The following is a 15,533-nucleotide window of genomic DNA, read 5'->3' as shown; positions in this document are numbered from 1 at the left end:
ATATGGAAGCCTCCAACAGGGAACTTTAATGCATGCTATGTAGTCTGTGGGACAACATCACCTTGCATTACTGACAACAGAAATAGATACACACTTGGTGCACAAAAGACGATGACAATCAAACACATTTTATTATTATTATTATTATTATCATGAATAGGTAATTGTGAGTAGAATATGAACATCAGACTGCACAAAACAAGAAGTTACCAAACTTAACAATAAAAGTAACAATGCAACTGGTGTAAATAAACATGCAAACAGTGAAACCATGCAAGCTCATTAATTATTCAAGCCCTGTGCATGCTGGAATTACCAGCTTTGAAAAGTTAAGTAACATTTACTTTTTTTTTTTTTTTTTTTACCAGTAAAATTTACTCAAATTAGCAAATAAATATGACAAGGTTTTCTACTTTAGGACTGATACATGATGATACATTGTAAAGATAAAAAAAATAAAAATAAATAAATAAAAATAAATAAAAAAAAAACACAAATAATAATTACTTATTAGCTACATCTTTTTTTTTACACGTTTTAGTGTAGAATTTACTTAATATTTTCAATTTCACGCTTAAACTAACTTATTCCATATAGAAAATACTTAAAGTTTTCAGGTATTACCACAAAATCATTTTAAGTGTAGTTATTGACAAAGTTTGCTGTAAGATATACATATATGTTCCATATGTTTGGATACAGACATATTAAACATAAGCATATATGCAATAGCCAACGATATTATCCCATAGTCAAAGATTAATCGGATCGAATCTCGAACTTTATCACGTATGAATCACGTCTTCAAAGAGGGCGCCTTTTCTCCGCAGAATCGCCGCTTGCTGACGTTTTCTGGCTGTCATGTGATTAGCCGCTGCCCGTACTCAGGGTTCAATGAGAGCTGTTTGCCCCACCCATCTCTTCAACGCTATCTGTCTCAATGTACAATTCACTGAGAAAAGGAAATAATCGCTGAAAATACTCCCTCGAAAAGGATTCATCCGCGACTATTTGGGAGGCAGCTCGCTCCGTCCACCGGGAAATCGCTGTCATTTGTGGTGTCGGATTTATCTTCACGTTTCCAAATGCACATGTATAGCCGATCCACCACCCGAATTCAAGAAGGATACAACGCGTAGCCTGACAGCGGACTCGGACTGCGATAACCGGTGAAATATCGACGGATTCTCCCGAATCGCTTCGGATCGGTCGCATTTGCATCTGCGGTCGAAAGAACCGTAGGATCGGCGCTCGCGTCAAAGCAGAGCTTACGGATGTGAGAAGAAATTCAAATTATAGGAACGGAGAAGACGGCGAAGGGCCTCTTTTGATTTGGACAAGCCGAAAAAAAAAAAAAAAAAAAAAAAAACGTGATCAGTCACCGTACGCAGTACAGGAGGGGAAAAAACGTCTATCTACGAGGGATTTCTTTTTCTTTTTTAGCTGCACCGTATTTTTCTACGAGACTACGTCGTTTTATAACGGAGTTAAAAGGTTCTTGTCGGCCACGGCGCAGGGCGGAATGATCCACATGCCGTCATTTTGGTGGAAATATTTATTTTTTTAATTTGTAGCCACCCTTTCTATCTCGTTCTGCCCGTCGCGTTGTATCGGCGAACGGATTCGACATCAACGTACAGAAAATAGTCACATTTTGCGGAGCTGTTGATGATTTTAATAGGAGTGCTGGGCAGAATCGTTATTTCAGGAACGCGACCATGGATTCGCGACGGGAAATTCGCTAAATCGCGTTTGGATTTCTGTGCCTCAGAAAGCAGTAACGAAATCATCCATGTGACGTCTGGATGCACATTCATACACACATAGCGTTTGACGAAGTCTCATATTTTATCGCAGCAAACGCTCGACAGGACTCGGCCGTCTGTAGGCCGGCCTAGTGTTTTCACCACCTCGAGCCCTCCTATTCTCGCCAATACTAGTCACCCATAGAGTAATAGCTTTCATATTTCCCCGTGCTAGCACTGCACGTAACAACGAAATCCTCTGTGCTATTCGGAATCCACGGGAGTTATGTGCATGCGAGTATAAATGTCCCGGTTTTCCATCGAAGTGTTTTGATCGGAGGCCAATCGAGGAATTTGGATCATTTATTCACACGGTATATTCACCTCTCCCCACCTCCCGCCCACCCCCAAAACTTTTATTTGGGTTTTTGGGAAAATGGGTTGTTTGGGCAACAGTAAGACTGAGGACCAGCGGAACGAGGAGAAGGCTCAGAGGGAAGCAAACAAAAAGATAGAGAAACAGCTCCAGAAAGACAAACAGATCTACAGAGCAACTCATCGACTACTACTGTTAGGTAGGTTGGTCTGAAAGAGGTTCTGTCACGCCTGCGAATACTTTCCTGCTGGACGTTCTGCCTGATGCGTGTGCTGTTGTGATGTCATAATGCTCAGTCACTGGCGTGGCGTTCGAAATAGAATTCTCTAATGGCTTTTGTGTACATTTGAATCATATATTCAAGTGAATGATGCAGGCGTTCCATTTTACACACACAGTTAATTGGGATATCTTTTCTGTGGGCTTAGTGAGGCCTGTGGTGCATCATAATACACATCCCTTTGGTTTATGCTAAGATGTCTGTCATTATGGAAATATTTGGGCTTACCTGATTTGATACTTCACGGCCTAACAAGTGAACACGTTCCACGTTCATTCACTTGAATCATGCTCCCAAGCACATTTTGTACTCTTTCATCTAAACTGACTCTGTAATTTAACATTTAGACTATCAAACACATTATAAGCTACTTTACAAAGGTTTGTTGTAATGAGTTGAGGATTGTTTACTTTGGAGTCAACATCTTGTCATCTGTACCTCTCTTTGTACATATGATGGACATAATTCAGAAATAATTTGATAAACATTGATTTTTAGTTGTTTGGGGAAGAAGCATCATTGTAAGACTTTGGGTCATTAATAGGATGCTGTGTCTCTGGCCATTAGATTTGATATCTTTTACATTTTTCTCTTTATTTATGAGCTAAGATCCTTTTAATGATGGTTTGCATCAGCGTCAGAAATACATTGTTATATTAAAGGGGTGATATTTGTCCCCTGGATTTGATTTTCAGGGCCTTTATGGGGGCAGTTATTTTTCTAACCATTTAAAACAATCTGTGTCTTATCTATATATGTGAAATACTTAAATTTAATCAGTGCATTAATAGAAATTCTCAAGAGTGAGAATTTATGACCTCTTAACCTATGAAATCAACACCAATTCATATTTTTATGCCATAATGTGTATAACAAGGAATATAATACAATATTAAGAACTAGGGCTGGGCGATATGTCTTTAAAAATGATATCGTCAATATTTTTCGGCCTTTTGACGATATTCGATATATATCTCGACAATTATGTATTTGCTCTGAAATGGCTCAAAAGTGTTTTTTTTTTTTTTTCCCCCAGAGGAACCATCACTTCATCCAAACAGCCATTGTAGCCAAGTAGATTCAATATTTTAAAGACATCAAATAAAAATCTGTTTAAAAAAAAAAATTAGTTTTTCATTAAATCCAATCATTTTCATTGATATTTGCACTTTATATTTATATTTCGAATACAGTGATACATAGTAGCTTAATAAAAGGACATTATTAACCTTCAAATGTTTTTACTAATACATTTTTGTGAATGAACAAGGTGTGCTAAGCTACTTCGCTGACTTATTTTTGAACCCTTAGTTGAACATTGCATAATACAAAATTATTACTGGGACACGTCAGTTTCATTGTTATAATATAAAGCTGAATTATCATTGTTATTCTGATTATTAGATTTGCATTATACAAAAGTAATATATTTCTGTCCTGTTTACTTCACCTCCACCTGGGGCTTTTATTTTGTCACCGAAAGGGCTGTCCTATGTACTTTAACTTCACAAGGAGTGCACGTAACACAGATCAGCGTGTCACCGGTTTGTTCTGAATCACAGACTGTGTTTTTCTGTCTTTAAATTGCATTTAATCATGTACTGTATGACCAACTTGCCATTTAATGTTATTTTGATAAATTGTGCAGCCCTGAATGATTGTGAAATTAGTTTACTGATGCGCTCTTTATGAAACTTAATGGCCAAATAAAAGCACATTATAATCATTGCAATATTCATGATATTGGTAAATTTTACATAGCAAAATTATCTCAATTATATCATTAATATTCGATTTTGTCTAGTGATTTAAAAAGAAAATATATATATATATATATATCACCCAAAAAATCGAATATTAACGATATTATTGAGAGTTTTATATAAAATATATATATATATATATATATATTGGCCCTGAGTCCCCCTGAATTTATGACCCTGGTTTGCATTGCTCTGTTGTTGTTGATTTCGAATACTGGGCATCTCCAAAATGATAGTGTAAGTAACTTCAAGATTTAGTTGAGCATTTGATATTATTGTTGATCCACTATATTTCTACTCTTTACATTTTAAGTAGGTTCCGTTGAAATACATTTATTAAATTCAATTGAAACAAGTTCAGTATGTCTGTATACTATAAGATTATATCTTTATATGTTTGGAATATTCATACTTTAAGTACCTTGAACTTAATATAATCTGTAGGCATTTCAGTTGCACAGGCATTTCGTGGCATGCCACGAGGCCGTTTTATCCTTCTTTTGATTTAGCCTCTGTTTAATACTAACTCTGATAAAACCCAGTTCTCTCTGTCTAACAGCCTCTGTTTAGCATGGTTCAGATATACACATGGTCTAAAAGTAGCCTATTCTAAATTAAAAAACCTTGTATTCAGCATTGCGAAGCTCTCTAAATCATAATGTCTTGTATTTAAGGGAGGAAACGGGTATATTTCTAGATACCCATGTTTCGAGTGTGTTGTAATGATATTTGATTTAGGGATGTCTATAAGTGTAATTGGAGCTCAAAAGTGGAAGTCCCCACATGCAATAAGGCCTTTCCGACACAACTGGACCTTGGTAACATAAAACGTGTTGTGATAAAGAGGTTCTCATCATAAATCTGAACTTAAGGGCCCCAAAATCTAAAGTGTTTCTTGTTTTAGTGCCTCTGTAGCTTGTATTTCTAACCCAAACAGAATAAGTTGAAGCTTTTTCATTTTTAGCACTTGAAAATTCAGACGGTTCTGCACTAAATTGTAGACTCCTTTGGATTTGTGTATGTTTGACAAATCTGACTCTAAGAAAACAACATTATGGTGTTGTAGATACAGTTTTGTTCTAAGTGTGTGGACGTTATTTTGCTCTGTATTTCACCTGATTTGATGGATAGATGACCAGTTACTCTTCGTTGGTCTTTGATATTGGCCTATTTCTGGTCCCGTGATATTTCAAAACCAATGAATATAGTGTATTTTCTGAAATTCTTGCATGATATGGAAGTAGGGTTGCACGGTTTACCGGTACTAACAAAGTATTGCGATACCAGAAAAATTTAAACAATACGATATCATCTTGTTGCTAATTTCGGTACCATATTACTGTATGCTGTCATTGTCACATCTCATATTATTTTGCCAGTTTTGAGATGAAATCAATGACAATTTGAGAATAAAAAACTCTGGATATGACCAAGTGTGATTATTAAACAGCAGAAGGATATAATTTAATTAAATATTATACAGTCACATGCGCTGCACGCTACAGAACATACGAGAGGTGTCGCTCTGCTCCATCATCTGCTTCACACACACATGCACGCATACTCACACAAACGCAACACACTACTTGTGCTTAATTTTCATGCAGTGTGTTTAGAGTATAAATGGCTGTTAACACTTAAATGAACTCCTCCGGTGCAGCTCGGAGATTTCAGCTAGAGAGTTGCGACGTTGCGAGAGTTTGACAAAGATCTGTCAAAATAAAAGTCCCACTTAAATGAATGCTCTATTCAACTGGATGCCTGAAATTGAAGACAGAAAAATATAACTATTGTATAAAAACAGCAATAATACTCATAATAACAATTATACAATATTAATTGGTTGTTTTAATATTATTGTTATTATTATTATTTGCAATATCACAAATGCAAGCGTTTTATCAGCATGTTGTGATTCAGCCATAGCAGCCTTGTGTTACAGGTAATCAGATTTTTTTCCATTAATGTTTTCATTAATACTGTGCATCTCTGTTGTGCAGCATTTTATTTAACCCAAAAAAATAATTATTATATTTTTATTTGATTAAAGCTGTATGTATCAATTTGATTAAACACCATTTGATCATAACATTTAATTAAAACATTTAACATGGAATCCAGAAAAATGTAAATGGAAAACACAGTTTTTTATGCAGTTCTTTTAATCAAGTCATTTTCTGTGTAATTACATAAAAAAATCTGAGGATACCAAGGCTGGTATTGTACCAAAGCCAAAATTTTGGTATCTGAGCAACCCTATATGGAAGCAACAGTTGCCTGTTCATAAAGTATAGCCCACTGATTATTAGAAGTTCTCAAACTGAGAACTAGCTTTCCAGCGATGAGGCATCATATTTTGTTTCATAAAAATTATATTCTAAAATATCCAACAAAGGCAAAACAATGAAGGCAAAACTACGGCAAACTGCGAAAAATGGCTTCAAATTTCTGCATTTTAGTGTGGTTTTTGTAGTTACTGCAATTTTCACCCTCTGTTTTCTCTAAAACCAGAGTATAGTTGAGCCAAACTCTTCTGTCACAGGACAGATCATAGTCAAAAGCCAAAAGTGTACTTCGGTTTTGATGCAAAACACTTAGCATCTGCAAACAGTCGAACACTAGCCTTTCAATGTATACTTCATTTGACTGTGCGCATGTGCGCTACGAATTCTATGAGATACTGGACTATTTCTCTTCAGGAGTTTAGACCCATAAACATGTCTTTATATTCCTTCAGTCTCAAGTTATGTAATTGTAGGTATCTCCTGACCTCACTCACTTTTGACGTGCACATCCACTGTTGGTGTCTTCTACCTTCTTCTCCTGATGTTTAGCGGCAATTACATCTTCTAGCGGTCCTTAATGACAGCTAAGGCTCAATTGTGAGTGTTGCCACCTTGTTGACCAACTAATGCGCATTCTGCACATTTTGAGTACGAGTGGTTAAAAAATCGAGCCACACACGTTCATTGCTCGAGCACTCCGCTGATGACGAAATTTGCACCACACGTCCTGTACCCAGGTGTCTAGCTTTCGCATTTGACCGAAATATACTTTGGGCTTAAGAGACCCGATTTCCATCATAATTCAATTTTGACAATATATGTTGTTTTCTGGGGTTTTTTTCCTTTGCACAGCAGCTTAGAAAAGGGTGGGATTATGGGAGTGCGGCTTGGTTGTTGTAGTATTTCTTTAATAATCATTCTCCTTACCATGTTTTTTTTTGTTTGTTTGATTAGATGTCAGGGAACGGTCAGTCATTTTGCTCCTTCATACATAAATTTTCTCCCAGGGCTGCATGTTAAGTTTGCCATTTAAATGAAACGCTACAGCAAAATCTAATTAATCCTTATTCCTGTTGAATCAGGTGATATCTGACACCCCCACATACCTTGTGATTTATATCTTTCTTTTCTTTACTCTCAGGAGCTGGAGAATCGGGAAAAAGCACCATAGTCAAACAGATGCGCATTTTACATGTCAATGGCTTCAATGCTGAGTAAGTATGATTCTCATATCTATGTACTTTGATGTTGCTTAAGCAGAACGCAAACTGAACTAGATTTTCATTCTGTCTGTAGGCATAGTTTACAGTGATGTATGATTATTAGTTTAAATGAACTTTGTTTTCACCCATCATCATGGCTTTTGTTGCGTTATGTTTTTGTTGATGTCGTATTGCTGTAACATTTTTCAGTCTAATAGTCTCAGATCTTTGATATCTTTAAGATTCAGGAAGATGTTGATATTTCAAAGTTATTTTGGTAGAAGCTTGCTTTATGTAATTTTGTTGAAAAAGGCCATGTATTCGCAATCCGTTTGACAGAGTTGTACATTTTAGAGCATTGGGATTATCACGTTTTGGAATTAATTATTTCAGTAGTATTTTATATATAAATATATTACTTACTGGAGTGTATCTGTCAGCTACAGGTTTTTAGGTATGAAATGCTTTACTTCATATAACTTTCCTGCGTGTGAAAGGACATTTATTAATGGAGCAAAGTATTGCTCACTATACCTCCTATTTAGTGTTGTCACGGTACCAAAATTTCAGTAGTTGGTACTGATACCAATGAAATTTCATGTTCCTCAATACCAATTTTGATACCACAGAAAAAATGTGCTAATATGATAATGTGCTATTGAACACACTCCTTTAGCCTAAAGTTACATTTCAATGGAAATAATAAATTAAAAGGTATGCATGTTTCCTTCAAGTGTTTTTAACACTTGTTTGTTTTTAAGCAGGGCCCTACTGAAATCGGTTTTATTTTTTACCCAAATCCTTTTTTCCTTTTTTTAAATTTTTTTTTTTATTATTTTTCCAGAATTCCAAGTTTTAAAGTTTAATTTAATTTCATTATCAAAATGGTGTCTCATTTAAAAATGTCCTTAAACTTTTAAAAACTTTTATCATGTAAAAAAATAGAACGGTTACTTATGAACATATCATTGCATTTTTTAACAAACCTTTATTCAGTACAAAAGCACTCTTCCTTGTGATATGTTGCTTAATTTTTACTATTATTACAATCATTATTCATTAATCATTATTTATAATAATAATAATAATAATAATAATAATGATTATTATTATTATATAATTTCTACAGTGAGGATTAAATTTTTCTATAAGTTATAATATATTTATGTTGCAATTTCTTCAGTTTTAGGCATTTAACTTTTATTATGAATCATGCTTTTATTTTGATGTGTATTTTTGACGGAAGTTTAACCTCTCTGAATAAACAGTTCACTACATGGCTCAGTGTGATCGTTAAAGCGCAAATGCTGTGATTGAATTCTATAAATTCTATAAAAATAACGTTTCAGAGTGGATTAGTGCTCTGCTCTGTCATCTCTCATACAATGCGAATGATTCTCAATGTCAGTGGAGTTTCCAGTGTATGAGCAGTCGGCTTCACACATATATTTTAAGCTCATGCAGCTCATTCAGACTAAGATTGCAGCATTTCACGGTGTAATAAACACACTAGGACATATCACGATTTTAATTGGATTAGTTGTGCATTTCAGTGTAAAAGGAGCAACAGAGCACACGCTCAAATAAGCGTGTGAGCATTTGAAAGCAGTCGTGTGTCAGTAAGAGAGTGTGCGGGTACCGAATTAAGTCGGTGCTCGGTACTACCGGTACTGTAGAATCACTGGTATCGTTACATCTTTATTATTTTAGTACCGACATGGTACCGATGTACCGGTACTTTTGACAGCACTACTCCTATTATATAATCATGAGTTTCGATACATAGTATTTATGAATTGCATTATCACACTCTGTTGTGTTTGATTGGCAGCTGGTCTGAAACCAGTTTTGTGTTTACTTTGAGTTTAAAGTTGATGCTATAGTAGTGAAGGATGGACCTAAATCAATGAAGTGGGGTCATGGAATAGCATTTTACTGGAAATCTTCCCAAGATTACAAAAAATATGGACCATCAGATGTAGACTCGAGTTAAAACAATGCTGAAACAGGATAAAAACTAGCCTTACAATGGTGTGTGCTGTATTTCACAGTCAATAGTACAGTTGTGATTCCATTATATTCCATGGAATTCATTATTTAGAAACCAGGGAAACCTTGGGAAAAACAAAATTAGTGGGGTTAGGGCTGGGTGGTTTGACGGTATAATCTGTACCGTCATCTTGTCAACCGGTAGAGATTTTGTAATGCTGTGTAAACGGTGGTAGATATATTTGTGCGACCAGGACTGTTTTATGTTATTAAATATACAGTGTTTGCATGCATTAATGTACAGCTCGGTTGGTGGATGGTTTAAATGTGACTCATCTAATCAGAATTCAAGTCTGAACTATCCCTGTTATAAAATTAGTTTTACTGTTTTGTGTCTTTGCGATTTTAACTCGTGTTACAAAATGTGAGAGTTAATCATTTCATTTGCGTCCAAGTTCCAAAAAAAAAAAAAAAAAACATTCTTGAGAGAAAATAATCAAATGAGAAGTACCTTTAATTTGTGGAGTATTTAATTCTCTGGATTATCCAAAATTAATCCAATGTCATTTACACATCAAAATAATGATATACACACACACACACCTAAGCATTATTAAGTTGTTGAATTTGTGCTATTTCATTTTCATGTAATGTAATATTATTATCTTATGTTAGCCAAAAATGAAGTGAAGTCTTAACTATGGAAGTGTTTTCTTTACAGGGAGAAAAAACAGAAAATTCAGGACATCAAGAATAATATAAAAGAAGCTATAGATGTAAGTGTTGGGAGTTTCTCTGCTTTAACTTGATATCTGAACATCCAAAATACTTGAGATAGATATTCTAGAAGAAAATAGTCACATACTGAAACTGTTAATTTTTTTTTGTTTTGTTTTTGTTCTTCTACAGACTATTGTGACGGCGATGTCCATGTTGGCACCTCCAGTCCAGTTAGCCTGTCCAGCGAATCAGTTTCGAATTGATTACATCCTCAATTTAGCCAATCAAAAGGACTTTGAGTTCACACCGGTGAGTAGAAAGGTATTCTGTCATACTATCTGTTGCCATTAGTGTTTTGTGTATCATTTTATTTTGGATTTTTATAGTCAAAACATAATTCCCAGTTCCATTTCTGTTATTACATAGTTTAGATGACTTTACTATTATTCTAAAATGTGAAGAAAAAAATTAAAATAAAGAATAAGTAAGTGACCCTAAACTTTTGACCGGTAGTGTACTAATCTTTAAAACAATAAATACATTTTCAGTTTTGTAAAGAAATACATGCGTAGATGCACAGTCTAATTTCACGCTTATAAGTGTAAAAGATGTTTTACAATCATGAGAAACGTACTGTAGATTCAATCAAGTGTGTCCAAACTGACTAGTTGTATATATTAAATGAATTCAGTTTTGAGAAGCAGTTACATATTCAACAAATGCAGAATGCGCTAACATGAAAGTTCCATAAAAAGTGTGTTAGCGGAGTACGTACACCTAAAAATAATCAAGCATACCGTATGCATCACATACTCCTAGTCTTCACTCTGCAGATGGGTGTTGTGGATTTCTAAAAAGAATCGACCAACATTCACATTAGAACACACCGCAAGTATTCCTGTGTGCATTAACTTTCTATCCGTTTGTAGGGACTGTGTGCAATTATAATTAGCAGCTGTTCTTTGCTTAGTGACAACATATGAATTGAAAACTTATCCCACCTGAGGGAGATGTGGGTGTGTGTGTATGTGTGACGCTTGGGTATAATGGTGTGGCGTTCATTACGACTGATTACCGGTAATAACCTCTAAACCCTCCCTTAAGAGGGCCTCACCTGAGCCACACACTTTGTCACCAAGGACCTCCCTGCTCCCTCATCACCCAGACAGGTGCTGTGTGTCTGGGGAAAGCGGAGTGGAGAGCCGCCCTGACCTGTGCCAATGGGCCTGGTTAAGATTTAATTACAGGTGACTCAAACTTGGTGGCCCTATGGGCTTAAAAATAGAAAAGACAAATGCTTTCACCTGATTGTTCAGACTAGGTTTAAAATATTTGAATAACTAGATAGTTAAATATTGCATAATACATATATATTATTTTTTTCTCCCCAATTGCCCAAAAGTCCTCGTGGTGGTGTAGTGACTCGCCTCAATCCGGGTGGCAGAGGACGAATCTCGGTTGCCTCCGCATCTGAGACGTCAATCCGCGCATCTTATCACGTGGCTTGTTGAGCACATTACCGCGGAGACATAGCGTGTTTTTGTGTTGTCTGAAAACTGGATGGACTTCACTGTTTAGCAGAATTCCAATGTTGGAATTTAATGTAAAGGTTAAAAAGGTTGCCTCACCCAGGGTCCAAAATCAACTTTTTGCCACTAGTGCCAATGGCGGATCAATTGAATATTACTGTGTGATTGAGATTTTCGCCATATTTAATTAACAGAACTGGCCTTAACTGTTTTATATGATTTCTAATTTATTTTGGGGAATTTTGTCATTTTTATTAATAGAACTAGCAATGAAACTAAATTCTGCATGATTTTTATTTATTTTGGGGGATTTTCAACATATTTAATGAACAGAACTTGCCATAAATTGTTATTTTGCATGATTTCTTAATTTTGTGGAGCATTTTGCCATGTTTTATTAACACGACTAGCCATGAAACTGTTTTATATATATATATATATATATATATATATATATATATATATATATATATAAAATCTCATTTAATCATTTATCATTTAAAATGTATTTTAGGCATTTTTGTCATTTTTATTCACAGAGCCGGCCATGAAACCGTTTTAGGCCTATATGATTTCAAATTTATTTTGGGGCATTTTTGCCATTTTTATTAACCGAACTGGCCATTAAACTGTATTTTGCATGATTTAAAATTTCAAACCGGCCTCAAACTTGGGTCACTATGCCGCATGTACGAAATAGCTTACTTCCTGCCAGGCTGTGTTTCTGACATTTTGAATTAATTGTATTAAAACATATATATTTTTGTCCTTATGATATGACATGGGAATTAAATTGTAAAGTAATGCACAAGTCCCTATAGTTGTTTAAACAATGTATAATATTGCAGTGCATTTCCTAACAAAGTACCTGGCGAGTATGTTTTATTTACTTGCCAAAGGCAATTTTTACTCCCATTGGGCGATTGCAGATTAATTTTGGGGCTGAGTTGAGATATGTGATTCAGTAGTTGGGATGAGTTTTAGTTGAATGGTATCTGTTATACTTCTGAAATGAGTGCAGGAAGTAGATGTAGTTTTAGCATTACTACAAAGAAGACGCTGCCCCACCCACGCGCTCTCTCTCTCTCTCTCTCTCTCTCGCCCGCCCTTCCTCGGTGGCCCCAGGGCCAGCTGGGAACCAGTTTAACTGGTTGATTGTGTGGTAAGAGAAAGACAAAAATAAAAAGCTAACACATTTACTGACATTTATAACTTAGCCATGTCACTTTAGAAAATAAAGACTCATTGAAGTTTATAGACAACTATTTCAGCATTGTTGCTGTTGAGTCAAACTATTTCAATTCAGTATAAACTCTAAGTTAACGTAAGTTGTTTGTTGGTTGTCAAGCTATCCGGCTAGGAGGAAACTGGCGAATAGTATTAGCATAACAAATTTTAGGCAGAAAGACAGAGACTGATATAGACAAGAAATTATGACAAACATGACAGGCCTGAACATTACCCCACACTTAAAATATCGTACACTAGAGCTGGGAGATGAAGCTAAAAAATGATATCTGTAAATTTTTCAGCATTTTGACAATGTTTTATATACACTACCGTTCAAAAGTTTAGGGTCACTTACTCATTCTTTATTTATACATTTTTTTCACATTTTAGAATAATAGTAAAGTCATCACAACTATGGAATAATAGAAATGAAAATATGGGAATTATGTTGTGACTAAAAAAAATCCAAAATAAATCAAAACTATGTTATATTTTAGCATCTTCAAAGTGGCCACACATTGCCTAGATTTTGCAGAAATGTACTCTTGGCATTTTCTCAACCAACTTCTTGAGGTATCACCCTGGGATGCTTTTTAAACAGTATTGAAGGAGCTCCCATCTATATGTTGGGCACTTAGTGGCTGCTTTTCTTAATTATTCAGTCCAAGTCATCCATTTCAAAAACTATTTTTTTTAAATACAATTTTAGTTTTGTAATTAAATTAATATGTTGGCACAATTATATTTTTGTGTACAAAACTAATTTCAAACATTTAAGCATATGCCTTCAGATCAAAAGGTTTTTAAGATCATGAGAAACATTTCAGTCAAGTGTTTCAAAACTTTTGACTGGTTGTGTGTGTGTGTGTGTGTGTGTGTGTGTGTATGTATGTATGTATATATGTGTGTATATATATATATATATACACACACATACAGTTTAAGTCAGAATTTTAAATACACTTGCGTTGTATTTAAGTCATTAAAACGTATTTATTAACCATTCCACAGATTTCATATTAGCAAACTGTAGTTTTGGCAAGTCGTTTAGGACATCTACTTTGTGCATGACACAAATATTTTTTCCAACAATTGTTTACAGACAGATTGTTTTTCTTTTAATTGACTATATTACAATTCCAGTGGGTCAGAAGTTTAAATACACTAGTTAACTGTGCCTTTAAGCAGCTTGGAAAATTCCAGAAAATGATGTCAAGCCTTTAGGCAATTAGCCAGTTTGCTTCTGATAGGCTAATTGGAGTCAATTGGAGGTGTACCTCTGGATGTATTTTAAGGCCCACCTTCAAACTCCGTGCCTCTTTGCTTGACATCATGGGAAAATCAAAAGAAATCAGCCAAGACCTCAGAAAAAAATTGTGGACCTCCACAAGTCTGGTTCATCCTTGGGAGCAATTTCCAAAGGCCTGAAGGTACCACGTTCATCTGTACAAACAATAGTACACAAGTATAAACACCATGGGACCACGCAGCCATAATACCGCTCAGGAAGGAGACACATTCTTTCTCCTAAAGATGAACGTAGTTTGGTGCGAAAAGTGCAAAGCAATCCCATAACAACAGCAAAGGACCTTGTGAAGATGCTGGAGGAAACCGGTAGACAAGTATCTATATCCACAGTAAAACGAGTCCTATATTGACATAAACTGATAGGCTGTTCAGCAAGGAAGAAGCCAGTGCTCCAAAATCGCCATAAAAAAGCCAGACTACAGTTTACAAGTGCACATGGGGACAAAGATCTTACTTTTTGGAGAAATGTCCTCTGGTCATCAACAAGGCATTTCTGTTCACAGAACTGCCATTCACTGGATGTTTTTTGTTTTTGGCACCATTCGGAGTAAATTCTAGAAACTGTTTTGTGTGAAAATCCCAGGAGATCAGTAGTTACAGAAATACTCAAACCAGCCCATCTGGCACAACAATCATGCCACGGTTCAAATCACTGAGATCATTAACTGAAGCTCCTGACCGTATCTGCATGATATTATGCACTGCACTGCTGCCACACGATTGGCTGATTAGATAATCACATGGATGATTGTTGGTGCCAGATGGGCTGGTTTGAGTATTTCTGTAACTGCTGATCTCCTGGGATTTTCACACACAACAGTCTCTAGAATTTACTCCGAATGGTGCCAGAAACAAAAAACATCCAGTGAGTGGAAGTTCTGTGAACAGAAATGCCTTGTTGATGAGAGTTCAACAGAGAATGGCCAGACTGGTTCGAACTGACAAAGTCTACGGTAACTCAGATAACCGCTCTGTACAATTGTGGTGAGAAGAATAGCATCTCGGAATGCTCTTCTGAGATGCGGGTTGGCACAGTTTTGGCGGCACGAGGGGGACCTACACAATATTAGGCAGGTGGTTTTAATGTTGTGGCTGATCAGTGTATA

The 15,533-nt window shown here is 35.6% G+C and overlaps 1 protein-coding gene across 4 annotated transcripts in view; it reads left to right on the top strand.

Moving 5' to 3' along the window:
• Positions 1 to 15,533, top strand: part of LOC127448902 (guanine nucleotide-binding protein G(s) subunit alpha) — a 50,273-nt gene that overhangs the window by 9,253 nt on the left and 25,487 nt on the right. Inside the window, exons 1-4 of one of the 4 annotated variants that reach the window (XM_051711840.1) lie at positions 423 to 2,320; positions 7,591 to 7,663; positions 10,362 to 10,416; positions 10,550 to 10,681. In XM_051711840.1, the coding sequence (XP_051567800.1) occupies positions 2,182 to 2,320; positions 7,591 to 7,663; positions 10,362 to 10,416; positions 10,550 to 10,681 (399 nt within the window). In that variant the 5' untranslated portion in view covers positions 423 to 2,181. Of the gene's footprint in view, positions 1 to 422; positions 2,321 to 7,590; positions 7,664 to 10,361; positions 10,417 to 10,549; positions 10,682 to 15,533 lie in introns of those variants that run through there. The other 3 variants (XM_051711841.1, XM_051711838.1, XM_051711839.1) reach the window with 3 other exon arrangements.

The sequence above is a fragment of the Myxocyprinus asiaticus genome, chromosome 12, assembly GCF_019703515.2.
Source record: "Myxocyprinus asiaticus isolate MX2 ecotype Aquarium Trade chromosome 12, UBuf_Myxa_2, whole genome shotgun sequence".
NCBI lineage: Eukaryota > Metazoa > Chordata > Actinopteri > Cypriniformes > Catostomidae > Myxocyprinus > Myxocyprinus asiaticus.
Note: the sequence above shows the minus strand (reverse complement) of the source record. Positions and strands in the feature narration are given on the sequence as shown.